Genomic DNA, 18,775 nt, shown 5'->3' on the forward strand with positions numbered 1-18,775 from the left:
GTATATTCTTGAATACGTGTGGGACGTGATGGCTAGAATATAACAATGCCGATCAGTTATATTGTAGTAATAAATCTCCCGTTGTCTCCTTTCTTAATTTCTACATCTAGAAACTATATAGTATTAGTGGCAGGAATTTGAGATAAATTGATGAATTCCATCAGTGACTGTTCCGTGCCCTTCCACAGTAGAAATAAATAAATGATGTTTCTAATTTTCCATTATTGAAAATATGCTCATTCTAAAATGCCGCCATGAAAATATATTTGCAAAACTTGGCGCAGCGGAGGACCCCATTGAAGTCCCCTGCAGCTGCAAGTAATGATCTTCATTAAATCAAAAAATTTTTGTAAGAATGAACTCCAATAGTGTCATCAGGAAGGCGATCGTGCAGTTGTCCAGACCGGCGTCCTGCATCCATATCTCCCTAACGCATCGGAGTCCTTCATGTTGGGGAATATTAGTGCACAAACTCTGTACATCAAAAGGTGACTTTATCACAGCTCTCTTTTTCTAGTTGTCTCAAAAAATGTGTAGTATCAGATAGACATCTCTGTAGTGTTTTTACTTTTCTCTTTAAGAAAGAGTCTACATAAATTGCTATAGGTTGCAACAATGAACCAATGCAAGAAACTATAGGGCGTCCAGGGGGGTTCAATAAATATAGTATTTCACTTTAGGACTTTCACATATTAGGGTATTCGCAATTTTTTGCCTCTATAATTCCACTTTGAATGAACTCATTCAATAATATTCAAAGTTCCTTCATAAATATAAGGGTAGGATCTCCTTTTAATTTTTTATATAAATTATTATCATTCAATTGCTTCATTGCCTCTGCTATTTATGCCTCTCGATCCATAATGACAGTTTTTCCCCCTTTGTCTGCCTTCTTAAAGGGAACCTGTCATCAACTTTATGCTACCCTCAGTGAGGTCAGCATAAAGTTGATGACAGGTTCCCTTTAATAATTGTGGGGGTTCAGTCAGCACAACCCTGTATGCAGGTGCACATTGCTATGGCGAAATACAGATATAAACGCAAAAACACAAATGCAATCGCACACTGCAACCAGCACTCTGCCCTGCCTTTATGCTGGATGTTAAGAGGCATTAGTGTAAATTTTGGCCAAAGCATAATAAGCCACTCACCACGTCAAGGTCGCCTCTGAGTGGTCCCTAACACTAGTTCCTACTTGTTATGGGCCATGACAGTTACACAAAGTCCAGGGAGCGCAGGGACAGCATGCACGCCAGGCACACTCTGCTTTTAACCCCGTCCAGTGCCATTACAGCTTTCATCGGATCCAGGGATGCAAGTACCAACATGCATGCTGAGCCCACTATATACTTCTCCTGGAGCCAAATGGCTACTAGTAGGCGCTATGAAAGCAGACTCTGTTTTATACTGACTTTAAAACCAGCCTCCAGGGCAGACTAACTGTAGATCTCAGCGGTGTCACTCATGAGCTAAAAGTAAGTGGTTGCCGAGAACCAGCATCATAATCATTGCAGCCCAGGCCTGGAGAAGAGTCAAATCTACCTGAGAAGAGTCCTGGTTATTCCTAATCTCCTGCTCTCCCTCCCATCTGCTGATGATTGGCAGTTCTCTCCTAGAGAGAAAGGGAGAAAACTCTGTAGAAGCCGGTCAGTCATCAGCAGGCGGCGGGAGAGCAGGAGATCATGAATAACCAGGACTCTTCTCAGGTGTCCGTGACTCTTCTCCAGGCCCAGTCTGCAATGATTGTGATGTCGGTTCTCGGCAACCACTTACTTTTATCTTATAAATGACCGACCGCTGAAATCAACTCACCTGTCTCTACTTTATTCTGCCGATAGTATGGGGAGCATAAAGGTGATGACAGGTTCCCTTTAATTATTATTGATGTGTCATTTTTCAAAGACTCCAATGCCTTTCATTTCGCTTATGAAATTCGTTCACACTTCGTTTGTTGGTAAAAGGTGAATTGCGTTATGGATCTCGTTACAACGGACCATAACGGAATGCATAACGGAATGCCTTAAGATTGCGTTGTTAATTCCGTCATAATAGAAGTCTATGGGCTACGAAACGGGACGGATCCGTTTTGCAGCCCATAGACTTCTGTTATGACGGAATGAATAATGGAATGCCTCTTAAGGCATTCCGTTATGCATTCCGTCATTGAATTGCGTTATGGTCCATGGTAACGAGATCCATAACGCATACTCTAATTCTAACTTTTTGGAGCCTCCGTCCACTTTCACTGATAACCGCTTGCTCAGAGGCTTTCAGCATATCGCTAGGTATGTCCGGATCGAATGCTCCGCCTCCGTTTTAAAGAAGACGCCAGTTCATTCAAGGGGGACATTACCTGTTTATTTTTATGTTTTTTCTCAGACCAAAACATTTTTATCCGCATTTGTCTACAGAATCTATAAAAATCAGCAGGAAAGTCAAAATCGGTAATGTCATCTTTGGGTACAAATCCCAAACCTTTTTCAGTATCGCTATTTCATGTTCAGATATATTTACCACTAGGGATCCACTCTTTTCGCTTTTTGTTATTTCTTCTGTACTTTGTTTCTTTTTCGCCATGTCGCTTCTTTCTCTGCTTCTGACTGCTGGCTGGTCTCTGATTCTGTCAATGCCTCGTAGTTTTTTCTTTGCTGATTATCCTTTTTTCCTGTTTGAGGTGTTTTTCTCCCAGAGCGCAGCTTCATATGTCCGCTATCAGATTGGCTTTCATCTTGTGTACTGGAATCACTTGAAGTGCTAATTTTTCCAGCTACAGTTTGTCGCATGCGTCTTTCATCGGATTATGTGGATATGACTGTATACAGTACAGAAGCCTCAAACGTGATGTGTACAGAGCCTAACGTACGCCATCCTGGCTCTGCCTGTGTTCCCTGCACTGATCGGGGAATATATGGCGGCACATCTGATAGGTCTTGTCCTCTGTGCAGGCGGCTAAAGTATGCTTTATATAAACACCTTTTCCTCCAGTGATTTCAGAATGAATAGGTTTCTGTCTGTAAAGGCCCGATAGACTGGATTCTTCTCCGACATTTACTCCTATTGTTGTGTCCTGCAATCTCTGCACAGGCTTCCTACTGCGGTGGATGCTTCTGATTATTCCTGGTGGTCTTGTGACACGTGGGGCCATTGGGGAGGTTTATTAAGACTAATGTTTCCATACCCCCCCCCCCCTGCATTTGAGTAAGGCTACTTTCACACTCGCGTTTGGTGCGGATCCATCACGGATCTGCACAGACGGATCCGTTCAGATAATGTAACCGTCTGCATCCGTTCAGAACGGATCCGTTTGTATTATCTGTAACATAGCCAAGACGGATCCGTCTTGAACACCATTGAAAGTCCGGATCCGTTTTCTATTGTGTCAGAGAAAACAGACCCGTCCCTATTGAATTACATTGTGTGTCAGAACAGATCCGTTTGGCTCAGTTTCGTCAGACGAACACCAAAACGCTGCAAGGCTCCAAAGCAGAATGGTGGCTGAACGGAGGCAAACTGATGCATTCTGAGCGGATCCTTTTCCATTCAGAATGCATTAGGGCAAAACTGATCCGTTTTGGACGCTCGTGAGAGCCCTGAACGCATTTCACAAACTGAAACCAAAACGCTAGTGTGAAAGTAGCCTAAGATGTACCTAATTTATTAAGAGGCAAATTCCTCTTAAAGAGGAGCCGTCACCTCTTCTGTCTGTCTTAGTAACTAAGTGCATTCCTCATGTATTAATAATTCTGCAGCATCTATTCTTATGACTCAATGTTGTGCCATTCCTCTGTTATTTCTACTAGAAGTTTGTCAATGAAATGTCAGCAGCTTGCACTAAGGTACAGATGGGTGTTACCAGTTGGGGGCGTGTCCCTGCACACTCTGCTCCGGCAGCACTGATTGGACGGAGTCAGACACACCAGCTACTGGTAACACCCAGCAATACCTTTGCTGCAGACTGCTGGCAATTTATTCATAATTTCAAGCAGGAATACTAAAGGAATGGCACAGCATAGAGTCATAAGAATAGATACTGCAGAATTGTTATTACACGGGGAATGCAAGTTGTTAGAGGGGATGGGGTCCTCTTTAATAAATTATTCGCATCACTGGCCAGAAACTCAAATCTAAGCCTGCCAGGATCTGTTGAAGACTTATGCCAGTTTCTGGCGCAAGGTATAGTAAATCTGGCGGGTGGTGGAAGCCCCACCTCTCATTCTAAGCCCCGCCCCTTTACACAACAATTCAGAAAAGTGTCGAGAAGCTGAAAGTCACAAATTATAGTGCAAATATGGTGTGTGCTGTAATGTGACTTTTGTACGCCACAATAGTGCCATAAAAGCTTTAATAAATGTCCCCCATCGATGTATTTACTCGCAATCCTCGTCTCTTCAGGACATTAATTACTTAAGTCATTGTAGTAAACCAACCAATGTCTCTCTAGATTTTTTTTTTTTTATATATACATTTTATTGTAAATGTTACTAAAAACGTATTGTGTAATTTGTAAAAAAAAACTAAAATATATTTTGTGCTTTGTGAAATATCGTGGACCCTCTGTTCGATTGTATGCGACTCCTCTCGCAGCATTAGCTGCCCATACACATTAAGGCTACTTTCACACCTGCGTTTAGGTGCGGATCCGTCTGGTATCTGCACAGACGGATCCGCACCTATAATGCAAACGCTTAGATCCGTTCAGAACGAATCCGTTTGCATTACCATGAACCAATAAAAAAAAAAAAAAATTGTATTTATTTTTTGTTCATGATAATGCAAACGGATCTGTTTTGACTTACATTGAAAGTCAATGGGGACGAATCCGTTTGAAAATTGAGCCATATTGTGTCAACTTCAAACTGATCCGTCCCCATTGACTTACATTGTAAGTCTGGACGGATCCGTTTGCCTCCGCACGGCCAGGCTGCAAGCAGCGTTCGGGTGTCCGCCTGCTAAGCGGAGGACAAACGCCGCCAGACTGATGCATTCTGAGCGGATCCGCATCCACTCAGAATGCATTAGGGCAGTACGGATCCGTTTGGGGCCGCTTGTGAGAGCCTTCAAACAGAACTCACAAGCGGAGCCCCGAACGCTAGTGTGAAAGTAGCCTAACATAGTACCATAATTTGTAAGGCTGAAAAAAGCCCTCTGTCCATTCAGTTCGACCTGTTATCCTGCAAGTTGATCCAGAGGAAGGCAAAAACTGTGAGGTAGAAGCCAATTTCTCGCTCGTATCATTGGGGGACACAGGACCGTGGGTATAGCTGCTTGCTGCCACTAGGAGGCGACACTAGGCTGAAAAGTGATAACTCCTCCCCTGCAGGCTATACCCCCTCCAGCCTGGAGAGAGCATATCAGTTTTTAGCTTAGTGTCGTAGGAGGCAGACCTCCCTGCTTAGCAGGGTGGCTCTTTTGATTTTCCTCAATTTGTTATTTTTTTTCACAGATTTCCTGGATGGGGCACAGGAACGATTGCGTCCCTGTCTCCCTGGGAGGCTGGCCGATGTTGCTTGCTTCACCCCCTTGCCTCCCCCAAGAAGACAAAGTGGACCAGGGCAGCCTCGCTCCCCTGCTTCCCGCCAGCAAGAGGGACACCTCCTTTCCAGCCCTTCTCTGCCCGGACCCCTGATGCCTGGTGCCAGCGGTCGTGGGGTGTCCCTGCTGGTACAAGACTTAGGGTGAAGACCACAGATGAAGACAGGTGAGTATACTGTCCCTCTCTGTCCCCCTCTCACCATGGCCCCTTCTTATGGAGACTGCGAGTCCTCCACCAGTCACCGCTTATCTCCTGGTAATGAAGGGGTTAATCCCGAACCGGCGGCGGCATTTTTTATTCTTCCTCCCCACCCCCCTCCGATCTAACTTATCGGGCAGGGGACACTTAGAAACTGACGCCGCTGCACTCTATTCAATGCCCCCTTTCCTCAGACCGACTGGGTGAGTTCCCCGGTCGGCCAGGCACCGCGCCTTTAGCAGGTATGATCTTGGACGCCTGTTAGTGCCGATCGGGGTACCTCAGTTTTCCGACGGCGGAGCACAGATCCCAGTCGGCCGGGCACCACAAAATCTAGGCCCCGGCTTCATTCGGGCCTTCCGATTCTTCCCGGCCGCGCTGTCTTTTCTCCCGGCCCACGGGGTGGGCTTCCATGGCCTCATTCATTGCACCGCCAGGTACCGCTGTGTTCGGCTGGCGGTGGGTCCCATGTGAAACTTTAGTTCCCGGCTTTGCGGCCTTCTAGGTAGCAACTTCACCTCAGGTACGGAGGGGCGGGTCCATATTCTGGCGCGAATTTTCCCCGGGAGCCAGCTGGCTCCGCCCTGGCCCTTGGACATTAACCCTTCCTACCCAGCCACTTGTATCTGGTGACCAGATTACCCTTACCCTAGGTCTCTATCTGCAGGCACAATGTGCCTTAATATTGCAGTATACAGCCTTTCTTCCTCCTTGTCCATTAAGGTTAGGTCCTCACCTCAATAATAATAATAAAAAAATAAAAAAAATTAAATACTTTCTTCTTTTTAAATAAAAAAGTGCGCCCATACAGGTCCTGCCCTCCTCACAGACCGAGCTCTATGCCCAGGGCCTGTTCCCAATGCCGGACAGTGGAGAATTTCTCACAGTTCCTAACCCACCCTCCGGGGCCGTTGCTACTGCTCCAACTGTGCAAATCCAGTGGCGTTCATCTGACTTTACGGGCAGCTTGGTTGATAGTGCTTCACTCGGACAAAGCCAGTGGAGTACATATGAAAGGTCCCCAATCGCCCTCCGGGGCCGTTTGGTTGATAATGGTCCACTTGCAAAAATTCAGTGGAGTATATCTGAAGGATTCCCAATCCGCCCTCCGGGCCGTTTGGTTGATAATGATTCACTTGCCAAAAATAACTAAAAAAATTCAGTGGAGTATATCTGAAGGTTTCCCAATCCGCCCTCTGAGGACGTTTGATTGATAGGGCTCCACCGGCGCAAGCCGGTGCAGAACAACTGAAATTTTCAAGACCTCTGGAAATTCCCAATCCACCCTCCTGGGTCGTTTGGTTGATAATTCTCCGTCCGCGCAATCCAGTAAGTGGACCTTTTAGCTCGGTATCCTCCTTCGCAGGAGGTAATCTCCCTTCCACGTCCCCGCAAGACATGGATTTCTCTTCTCTCTCCCTCGCATTCTTCAAACCGAGCTCTCTTCCAGCCATGTGATTTGGCCTCCGAGGTTTGCTTGTCCATGGCTAGCGCTTTCCGCTGTATGGGCTTTTACCAATCTGGTCCTGGAGGTCCTTGTCAAGGCTGCCGGCCTCCAAGGGCTGTTTTTCCAGGTTCATCCGTTTGACAGCTACTCGGGCGTTCCGCTCCCGGGTAAGGCATCGCTCGCTGAGTCTTGGTCTTCTCGACCAGCAGCCTGTGTTTCTCGGATTTATCGCCGTCATGCTTCAGCTTTCCGATCGTAGAAGGCAGCAAGGTCTGGCGGGCGGCAGAGGGTTACGTGTCCTCGAGATCGTTTTTTTTTTTTTCTCCATGGGAGTGCGATTTGTTTCCCTCCCCGTGGACTGCTTTAGGATGTCCCACGGTCCTGTGTCCCCCAATGATACGAGCGAGAAAACGAGATTTTTGTGAACTCACCTGTAAAATCTCTTTCTCGCGAAGTTCATTGGGGGACACAGCTCCCACCCAGTGTTCTGTTTGCCGCAAATATTGGCGGTTGATGGACCTGTATGGTTCAATCCGGCTGACGGTTGTCAGTTATTGGTTGTTTACTGTATGGGTTTTTTTTTTCTCCTACTCCTATTGCTTGGGCACCAACTGATAACTCCTCCCCTGCAGGCTATACCCCCTCCAGCCTGGAGAGAGCATATCACTTTTCAGCCTAGTGTCGCCTCCTAGTGGCAGCAAGCAGCTATACCCACGGTCCTGTGTCCCCCAATGAACTTCGCGAGAAAGAGATTTTACAGGTGAGTTCACAAAAATCTCGTTTTTCCCCACTTTAGAGGAATAAAAAATTCCTTCCCGACTCCAATCAGGCAATCCGATAACTCCCTGGATCAGCGACCCCTCTCTAGTAGCTATAGCCTGTAATATTATTACACTCCAGAAATACATCCAGGCCCCTCCTGAATTCCTTTATTGTACTCCCCATCACCACCTCCTCAGGCAGAGAGCTCCATAGTCTCACTGCTCTTACCGTAAAGAATCCTCTTCTATGTTTGTGTACAAACCTTCTTTCCTCCAGACGCAGAGGATGTCCCCTCGTCACAGTCACAGTCCTGGGGATAACTAATGATGTGTAAAGTGGTAGGACTATGTTCTCATCACGGGCATCTATGCCCCTTTTGATGCAACCCATTATCTTATTGGCCTTGGCAGCAGCTGCCTGACACTGTTTTTTGCAGCTTAGTTTGCTGTTCACTAAAATTCCTAGGTCCTTTTCCATGTCAGTAATAGGCCTCATGCACACGACCGTTGTGTGCATGCGTGGCTGTTGTGCCGTTTTCCGTTTTTTTTTTTCGCGGACCCATTGACTCTCAATGGGTCCGTGGAAAAATCTGAAAATGCACCGTTTTGTAGCCGAGACCGTGATCAGTGTATCCTGTCCGTCCAAAAAATATGACCTGTCCTATTTTTTTGACGGACAACAGTTCACGGACCCATTCAAGTCAATGGGTCCGTGAAAGAACACGGATGCACACAAGATTGGTATCCGTGGCCGTAGGTTACTTTCATACAGACGGATCCGAAGATCCGTCTGCATAAAAGCTTTTTCAGAGCCGAGTTTTCACTTTGTGAAAACTCATATCCAACAGTATATTCTAACACAGAGGCGTTCCCATGGTGATGGGGACGCTTCTAGTTAGAATATACAACGAACTGTGTACATGACTGCCCCCTGCTGCCAGGCAGCACCCGATCTCTTACAGGGAGCCGTGATTAGCACAATTAACCCCTCAGGTGCTGCACCTGAAGGGGTTAATTGTGCGTATCATAGCCCCCTGTAAGAGATCAGGGGCTGCCAGGCAGCAGCCCCCCCCCCCCCCCGCCCCAGTTTGAATATCATTGGTGGCAGTGTGCGGCCTCCCCCGGCCCCCCTCCCTCCCTCTATTGCATTATTAACATTGGTGGCAGTGTGCGGGCTCCCCCCCTCCCTCCCTCTATTGCATTATTAACATTGGTGGCAGTGTGCGGCCTCCCCCGGCTCCCCCCCTCCCTCCCTCTAGCAGCTGGCTGCTGCGATGTCTGTGTCCGGCCGGGAGCTCCTCCTACTGGTAAGTGACAGCAATGCGCCGCACAGACCTGTCACTTACCAGTAGGAGGAGCTCCCGGCCGGACACAGACATCGCAGCAGCCAGCAGGTAAGTATGATGCTTCTACTATTGCTAAGTAACCATGGCAACCAGGACTGCAGTAGCGTCCTGGTTGCCATGGTTACCGATCGGAGCCCCAGCGATTAAACTGGGACTCCGATCGCAACTCCGCTGCCACCCATGATCGGGGGGGGGGGGAGAGGGGAGGCGGCACACTGCCACCAATGGTAATAATGCAATAGAGGGAGGGAGGGGGGGCCGGGGGAGGCCGCACACTGGCCACCAATGTTAATAATGCAATAGAGGGAGGGAGGGGGGGCCGGGGGATGCTGCACACTGGCCACCAATGATATTCAAACTGGGGAGGGGGGGGTCTGTCCCCTGCTGCCTGGCAGCCCCTGATCTCTTACAGGGGGCTATGATACGCACGGCCAGGCGGACACCAAAACGACTTTTTTTTCATGCCCGTGGATCCTCCAAAAATCAAGGAAGACCCACGGACGAAAAAACGGTCACGGACCCCGTTTTTGCGGACCGTAAAAAAATATTGTCGTGTGCATGAGGCCTTACCCAGTGTTTTAAAAATTTAGTATGTTCGGGTGACTTGCATTATTCTTTCCCATGTGCATAACCTTATATTTGTCAGTGTTAAATCTCATCTGCCACTTTTCTGCCCAAAGCCTCCAATCTGTCCAAATCCATCTGCAGCCGTATACTGTCCTCTTCTGTGTTACTTTACACAATATGTTGATGTAATGTGTGTGGGGTCCTCCCGACTCTCTCCCTGCTGGCAGATGTCAGGGGGAAGAAGGATTTGGCAGATGGCTTGGGGAGATACGCCACATCCAGGGATGTCCAGTAGCAACTTTATCGCAACACATGCATGCTTGGCCGTGCTAAGTTTCCAAGTGTATGTGGGGATCAGGAGATACAGCTGTTGGTTGATCAAGGGTTTGGCCAACAGTTCTGTAGCGTATGGACGGCTTTGCTCCCCTCTCCCTATTGAGAACATATCCATGCTCAGCCAAACTTCCAAGTGTGTGGAAGGGTCAGCTATAAGTTGGAATGTCCCAGGACTCCAAGGTTTCCTTATGGGCCAAAACTTACTGGATAATTTAAGAATTAAAGCATGATTGGAGTACTTACGATTGATGCAAGCCGTGTGCAAGTCCCCCCTTGAGGTTGCAGTAACCTGCAATTTTGCCATCAGTCACATGACCAAAATTCACCTTGGAATATCAGTTTAATATGAAGCCAGGTGACCTTTCAGGTATGTTTTCCAAGGCATAAAAAACCCAGGGAGAACATACCATCTAGCTCCTCATTTTCTTCTAATTCTTGTTCTCATTACATTTTGTGTTAATTTTATTTATTTTTTTTATCCGCAGAATTTCAGAAATTTGTTCAAAGGAAAGCTCATTCTGTTTATAATTTTGAAAAACCTGTCGTCCTGAAGGTGAGAGATGAAATATTCTAATAGTTATGGCATTATTGATGATAATCTGTTTAGTAATGGCTTTCAGTACACGTTCATCCTGTGCTGTGCCCTCTGCTGGACATCTTGTGAACTGCATCACTGTTCCACACTGAAAGTTTTAGGGTCCTTATATGCATGAATTTGCATTGGGGTTTTTATTCCAGTAAAAAAAAAAAAAGCAGTATAACAGTGTTTTGTTTTTTTGTCCACCTGCATTTTTAGTCTTACCGCTAGCTTTTTCTTTAAGGTGTTTCGAAAAAAAAAAAAAATCGCTTCTGTGGTGTGCGTTTCATATTTCCCACAGATCTTCACATAACATCTGGAGCTTTACTGCAAAAAAAAATAAAAAAATAAAACACCAAAACACAGATGCAAAAATCTCCACTAAAAACGTAAAAGTGCAGAAAACTGCTAGGGAAAAACCTGTGTGTGAAAGCAGCCTTCCTGTCATTTGTTTCTTATGTGTAGGGACAGTGAGAGAATATATCAGACCGGTAAAAGCGGTCTTTGAAATCTCCTAAACTACCAGAGGATGCACCTGATTTATGACAAAGTGCAGGGTTTGCAACTTTTATTTTTTTTAAGCTAGAGAAGTGGTTTAGGGAAAATAATTAATTCCCCCCCCCCCCCCCGTGTGTTTTTGTAATACACGTTGTTAAAGAAATATCTATATTTTTTTTTTTTTTTTTTTTTATATTAGAAAAGCGTATGTAAAGTCTCGACTGGGGATTGCTAAGAAGAATCCGTCTTCAGCGATCTACTGAAGACTGCGGATAACTGTATGAGAAGACTTTTCAGCCTGCCTCTGGTCTCCATGTCCGAGCCTCTGCCTCCCTACATGTGTAATACAGGTTACTAAACCTGATGTTACACTCTTCCTTACAGTTTATCTGCGGTCAGTCCTTCCCCCTACCTTCATAGTGCATCCCAGGTTAGGGCTGCAGCGTTTAGCGTTGACAGGAATTATACAGGAACGTAGTACTGTCAGCGCTGCAGCCCCACGTCTCACTCCTCCCTGGGGAGGTAGGGAGAGGAGCACAGTAGCAGCGTGACATTAGGTGTACTGCTCCATTCCCTGTCTTCCCAGCTATCACCATGTGCTGGGAAGTAAGAGGGGAGCTCTGCTGCCAACAGATAAATTGTCTGCAGGAAATCATGTAGTTTTAGTAAGCGGGACTCTTAGGGCCGCTTCACACGAGCGGATGCCGTGCGTGGCATCCGCTCCGTGAAAGAGTGCCAAGACCCGCTGCAGACTGCAGAGGCACGGAGCGGTAACATGACTGTTAATGCTCCGTGCCTCTCTGTGATCTCTTTACTACGAAATCACAGTTGTCACGGAGCATTAACAGTCATGTTACTGCTCCGTGCCTCTGCAGTCTGCAGCGGGTCTTGGCACTCTTTCACGGAGCGGATGCCACGCACGGCATCCGCTCGTGTGAAGCGGCCCTTAGGGAGGCAGGACCAGGGCAAGGAGACCAGAAGCAGGCTGAGAATACGCTCTATCATACAGTTATCCAGGGCCTTCAGTCAGGTGTTGAAGACGGACTCAGAGCTAAGGGAAGACTCTACATACAGATTTCTCTAATAAAGTGTATTACAAAACACTCACTGTTCCTACACAATATTCTTTATGCCAAGATTTGCTGCTGACAATGGGATTGTGCCAACTGTACAAATTCTGTATAATCTGCTTCATGTTCCTTACTGCCTTGGATTTCAACAGGAACTTTTATTTGCGTCGCATCCATTGAAGCCGCCTCTCAGGGCTGATGTCCTTGACAGCACCAGGACTTTCTGTCTGAACTCTATTCTTTTATATCCTCAGGCATTTGAACATCTTTATCAGTTGGAGCTGATCAAACCAATGGAAGGTCTCTCCGTCCGGACACAGAGGGAATACAGACTGATGAAGTTGCTTCTGGATAACAGCCAAATATCAGAAGCCCTTCAGAAATACCCCAACTGTCCGACAGATGTCAGACAGTGGGCAATGTCCTCTCTGAATTAAACTTTTTTTATTTTTTTGTCTTTTTTTTTATTTTTTATAAAAAGGTACAAACTGCACCATGTCTGCCTGAGTCCTTTTGATTTGCCACAGAGGTGTTGTGCTGAATCCAGACACATCACTGTGCGTGTGGCCGATGCTTTTGACCTGCCTGGATTCGGCACCTCAACGCTGCAGCCAATCGCTGTGCTGTAGATAGCTCAAGACAGTGATTGGCTATAGTGATCACGTGCTATATTGTCACGAAAGAGGTATAGGAGGAAACGCCAATCTGAACACCAGGAGGCAAAGGGAAATCCATTAGGTCTCAACGCTAGGGACAGGAAAAGGTCACCTCCTAGTAACCCTACTTCTGGTCCTGACTTCTAACCGTATGGGTACCTCTTGAAGCTAGAAATGCCCATACCCTGGGATCCTAGAGAGCCCTAAGAAAATTGTCAGGGCTGACGCAACCCGTTCCTTCTCCAATGAATAAACAGTTGTCTCCCTGAGGCCTAGTAACAACAAGCAAGGAAGGGAAAACAAAATGCAAACAAACGCAACACTTAACTTCTGAAGTGATGGACGAGCAGGAACACCAGAGACGACCTCACACCAGCTCAGCCAAACCCAAATGGAGCTATCTACCGCACAGAAGGGTGGGGCAACACTAAATAGGGTAGAGTAATGAATACTAAGCTACACTTGAAACGGGGGATGAGGTCACAAACAAACACTGAATAAAGAGGTTGTTAAATGCCTCCACGCTCCACCAGTCTCCTTGATCTCCTGACATCTGTCACAGAAGGGGCCGTGACATATATATGGATGAACAGCTGTGGGAATACTGAACCAGCACGCAGAGAACCGAAATGGGTAAGTATATCATATTTTTTCATTTTAAGACATTTTAGGTGATTTCTGAGATTTTTTTTTATAATCTTGGACAACCCCATTAAGCACTCAAAGTTCCTTTTAAAAGGGGTTATGGCTAAAGTAAAAAAAGAAAAAAGGGTGTAAATATGCACAACATTTAGTAAAGATGTGTGCCCTATAGTAAGTGTACATCAGCCATGAGGTGGTGTCAGGAAGTGAAAATTGTCCACATGTCTAGTGCGTTGCACCAAATTTAATGACACCTGCCATTCATTCTCCAAAACTATTGATAAATTCTCTCCTCACCCCGCATTATGTTGCGCACAAAGACATCCAATAGCAGGATTTCCTATGGGGGATTTGTACTTGTGCCATTTCTTAATGTAACTATTTCATTATTATTATTTTTTTAAATAAATTAATTGTACAAGTAAATTTAAAAAACTTTGTAATATAACTCAGAGAAAAAGGCTTCCTTCTATTAGGCTCCTCTGCTGCTCTCATCCTTCATTAAAGGACCTTTACATGGGCTAATGATCAGGGCAGTTATCGAGAAGGGGCATTCCCAGGAACGCTCTTTCCCGATAATTGCTCTGTGTAAACGTGCCACTGATCACATCGCTGATGCAGTCACCTAAAACATTGTTTCTGGGCAGCAGATTGAGATTTACACAGCACGATCTGCTGCCCAGAAACAATGATTCTCTATGGGGACAAACAATGGCAGTAGTGATTACTTCTCTCCATACTGCAGAGGTGATTGCTGCATGTAAATGCAGGCAGTTATTGGAAGTGAATGGATCGGTCCCAATAATTGCTTGATGCTTTAGCCTGTGAAAGGGGGTCTTAAAGGGGTTTTCCCATCGAAATGTTTGTGGCATAGTGCTAGGATATGCCACAAATGTAAGATATGTGCAGGTCCCACCTCTGGTACCCACTTCCATCCCCTGAACGGAGCTCCTAAAGTGAAGGAGAGCACCTCTCAAGTGTGACCACCTCTCCATGTGCGTCTATGGGACTGCCGGAAATATCTGAGACAGCATTTGGCCGTTTTCAGAACTCCCACAGCAGTGAATGGTCAACTGCGCTACCTTCACTTTGGGGACTACATTGTGGAGATATGTGCGGTTCCCAACTCTGGGACCCACACCCATCTGACATTTGTGACATAGCCCAGCCATATGCTACAACGGTTAAGAAGGAGAAACCCCCTCTAATTCTCAAATCAGTGCTCAGATCCATCTTCGGGCTGCCTGCTCACTGAAGGATCTGATTACATAGAAGTCTATGGAGGGGGGGGGGGGGGGAGAGAAGCGAGGGGCTGCTACAGACAGACGCATGCTGTTTGTAAGGGACGTACTAACTTCACTTTTAGATTTTCAGGCAGTGTGATTACTAAACACATCCATCAGTGCTCATTCGCTCCGACCTGATTGCACAGGCTGAGGCAAACTTAATGTGGAAGCAATTGCTGCCCCGTCCCTCATTCTGTTCTATTGATTACACAGGGAGATGTGCTGCCCATAATCGGGCGTTAACGCGTATAATCATGTAGCTGATGAACGCGCAATCGGGAATGTTTGTTCCTATGAACGCCTGTTCCCAATAAATGGCCCGAAAACGTGCAGTCTAGTAGGACCCTTAGTTCTGTTGTGTAACGTCCTCCATTGCTGCTTTTGAGGGTGTGTTACAGAGAGTTAGGAAGCACGATCCAATTTATCCATGTCCTCTGTAGGGGCAGACATGATCTCGGCTATGTTTGGAAAGAAATTAAAAGTACAGACAGATAGAAGAGAGAAAACCACAGTGTGCTGTCCGCATCTCCGGAAAAAAATGGAGCATGTCCTATTCTTGTCCACAATTGCGGACAAGAATAGGCATTTCTATGGGGGTGCTGACCGGGTGTATTGTGGATCCACAATGCACTATGGACGTCTGAATGGAGCCTTAACCACCTCCGGACCGCCTAACGCAGATGTGCGGTCCGGAGGTGGCAGCGCTGCGCACAGTCACGCATATACGCGTCATCTCGCGAGATGACGCGAATATGCGCGCGTGCATGCGCAGTTCGCACCGGCATTTCGCACAGGAGTATTTCGTCAGCAACCTGCCAGCCGTGATCATTGGCTGGCAGGTTGCTGATTTTTAAAAAATCCAATCAAAGTGCCAGATAGCAGATCATATTAGTAAATATGATCTGTTATATGGCTGCCTGCTCCTCTGCTGGTTCTTTTCGTTGGTTGGATCCAGCAGAGGAGCAGGCTTCACAGTGAGTACACCAACACTACACACTTAGCCCCTGATCACCCCCCTGAACCCCAATTAACCCTTTGATCACCCCTGTCAATCACAAGTGAAAAGAAAAAAGTGATCAGTGCAAACTGTCACTTTTTTTTTTTCACTGTTATTGACCGTTAGGTTTTAGGTATAGTTTAGGCCCCTTGGTTAGGTAGTTTAGGGATCGGTTAGCGCCCAGCCCACCGCACCGCAGTCCGTTATTCACTGATTAGCGTATCGCTAATCAGCATTTCTACTTTTATAGTATCTGGAAGTGATCAAAACTGATCACGGTCAGATCTATAATAGTACTAGTGTCACTTTAGTTCGCCCTCCACCCAAAACGCAGTGTTTGCCCGATCAGGCCTGATCGGTCGCCCACACGTGCGTTCGCCCACACCCGCCCCACCGCAGTGACAAAAAAAAATTTTTTTTTGATCACTGCACATTCACTTTACACGCACTGCGGCGATAAAAAAATCAGTTTTGATATTTTTTATCAACCGCAGTGGCCTCCGGTACTTCGCTAGCCTCCCCTTTGTAAGACAGGCTTGCTTTTTTTCTTGGGTAGTCTCAGGGAATACCCCTAAATTTAGTTGCCCACATGTCTAACAGGGGGTATTCTTCTGAAGAGGCCTACAGGCTTCTGACCCAGTCGGATGAGGAGTGGGAACCCTCATCTGATGAATCCAGCGGGTCAGAATACGAACCTGTAGAAAGCAGTGGCTCTCTGACCCAAAGTTCGGACGAGGAGGCTGAGGTCCCTGATACCACCAGGCGTACCCGGCCCCGTGTCGCTAGACCGCAGGATCCGCTTCAAGAGCAGCAGAGTGGGGCTGGTGCTGTCGGATTACGTGGTGAGGCATACACCAGCAGCCCAGCCCTCCCTGGACCTAGTACCAGCACTGCTGGACAACATGGTGAAGTAACGAGCACCAGAAGGGCAGTTGAAGCTGGTACGGTGGCACGTGCAGTAGTGACCCCGTCGCAGCCACCGCACAGACAGGCCCGTAGAGCCCCTAGAATCCCAGAGGTGCTGGCAAACCCTGATTGGCAGTCCCCAACTTCAGCCGCACCTGTAGTTTTCCCTTTCACTGCCCAGTCTGGAGTTCGGGTTGAGACGGCGCAGATCGGTTCGGCCCTGGGATTTTTTGAGCTGTTCTTGACTGCGGAGCTCTTGGACTTAGTTGTGGCCGAAAAAAACAGGTATGCCACACAATTTATCACCGCTAACCCGGGAAGCTTTTATGCCCAGCCTTTCCGGTGGAAACCAGTCCAAGTTTCCGAACTTAAAACTTTTCTGGGCCTCCTCCTCAACATGGGCCTGACAAAAAAGCATGAATTGCGGTCATATTGGTCCACGAACCCGATTCATCACATGCCCATGTTCTCTGCTGCCATGTCCAGGGCACGTTTTGAGGCCATCCTGCGGTTCCTGCACTTTAGTGACAACACCGCCTCCCGTCCCAGGGGCCACCCTGCTTTTGACCAGCTCCACAAAATTCAGCCCCTCATAGACCATTTCAACCAGAAATTTGCAGATATTTATACCCCAGAGCAAAACATCTGCATAGACGAGTCCCTGATACATTTTACCGGGCGCCTTGGCTTCAAACAATACATCCCAAGCAAGCGCGCCCGGTATGGGGTCAAATTGTATAAGCTCTGTGAAAGGGCCACAGGCTATACCCACAAATTTCGGGTCTATGAGGGAAAAGATCAGACCCTGGAGCCGGTCGGTTGCCCTGACTACCTGGGGAACAGTGGGAAGACAGTTTGGGACTTGGTGTCACCCTTATTCGGCAAGGGGTACCATCTTTATGTGGACAATTTTTACACAAGTGTGGCCCTCTTTAGGCATTTGTTTCTAGAACGGATTGGCGCCTGTGGTACCGCGCGAGCTAGTCGCGCGGGCTTCCCCCAACGGCTCGTTACCACCCGTCTTGCAAGGGGGCAGAGGGCCGCACTGTGTAACGAAGAACTGCTCGCGGTGAAATGGAGAGACAAGCGTGACGTTTACATGCTCTCCTCCATTCACGCAGACACGACAATACAAATTGAGCGAGCAACCCGTGTCATTGAAAAGCCCCTCTCAGTCCACGACTATAACCTCCACATGGGAGGGGTGGACTTCAATGACCAGATGTTGTCTCCGTATTTAGTTTCCCGACGCACCAGACGCTGGTATAAGAAGGTGTCTGTATATTTAATTCAATTGGCTCTGTACAATAGTTTTGTTCTCTACAGTAAGGCTGGGAGAACTGGATCCTTCCTCAAATTTCAGGAAGAGATCATCGCGAACCTCCTGTATCCAGGAGGTTCCGTGGCCCCATCCACCAGTGTAGTTAGCCGTCTACACGAGCGACACTTCCCCAGTGTCGTTCCTGGTACCTCAACCCAACAGTCACCCCGAAAAAGATGACGTGTCTGTAGCAGGAGTGGAATAAGGCGTGACACCCGCTATTTCTGTCCTGACTGTCCGGACCACCCTGCCCTATGCTTTGGAGAGTGTTTCCGGAAGTACCACTCACAGGTACACTATTAGCATAGGGATCATCTCACCAGGACAGGCACACAGGGCTATTAGGGCCCATTCACTCACAGCTGCTGCAAACGTCTCCTTTCACATGGGACAAAGTGCATAACGCACTTCGCCACATCTTTTGGCGATTTGCGCTTTGCACATTGACCCATGGGGAAGGAGAGGTTTGTTCTATAAAGGTAAAAAAACAAAAACAAAAAAAAACAAAAACACACCAGTAAGCAAACAGGTTAATGTTCAGTTAAAAAAGTTAAAGTTTACATGTTCTGTTGCAAAGTTAATAAAATTATTGCGTTGCGGCCTGGTTTTTTCTTTTTTCTTTTTTTACCTTCCA

At 47.0% G+C, this 18,775-nt stretch overlaps 1 protein-coding gene across 2 annotated transcripts in view; it reads left to right on the plus strand.

The window, feature by feature from the left end:
- The window catches only part of ORC4 (origin recognition complex subunit 4), a 36,085-nt gene extending 23,269 nt beyond the window's left edge, over positions 1 to 12,816 (plus strand). For both annotated transcript variants that reach the window (XM_044303909.1, XM_044303910.1), the window contains 2 exons: positions 10,674 to 10,741; positions 12,588 to 12,816. In XM_044303909.1, coding sequence (XP_044159844.1) covers positions 10,674 to 10,741; positions 12,588 to 12,770 — 251 coding nt within the window. In that variant the 3' untranslated portion in view covers positions 12,771 to 12,816. The remainder of the gene's footprint in view (positions 1 to 10,673; positions 10,742 to 12,587) is intronic.
- Positions 12,817 to 18,775: the final 5,959 nt, after the last annotated feature.

This window comes from Bufo gargarizans, chromosome 8 (genome assembly GCF_014858855.1).
Source record: "Bufo gargarizans isolate SCDJY-AF-19 chromosome 8, ASM1485885v1, whole genome shotgun sequence".
Classification (NCBI taxonomy): domain Eukaryota; kingdom Metazoa; phylum Chordata; class Amphibia; order Anura; family Bufonidae; genus Bufo; species Bufo gargarizans.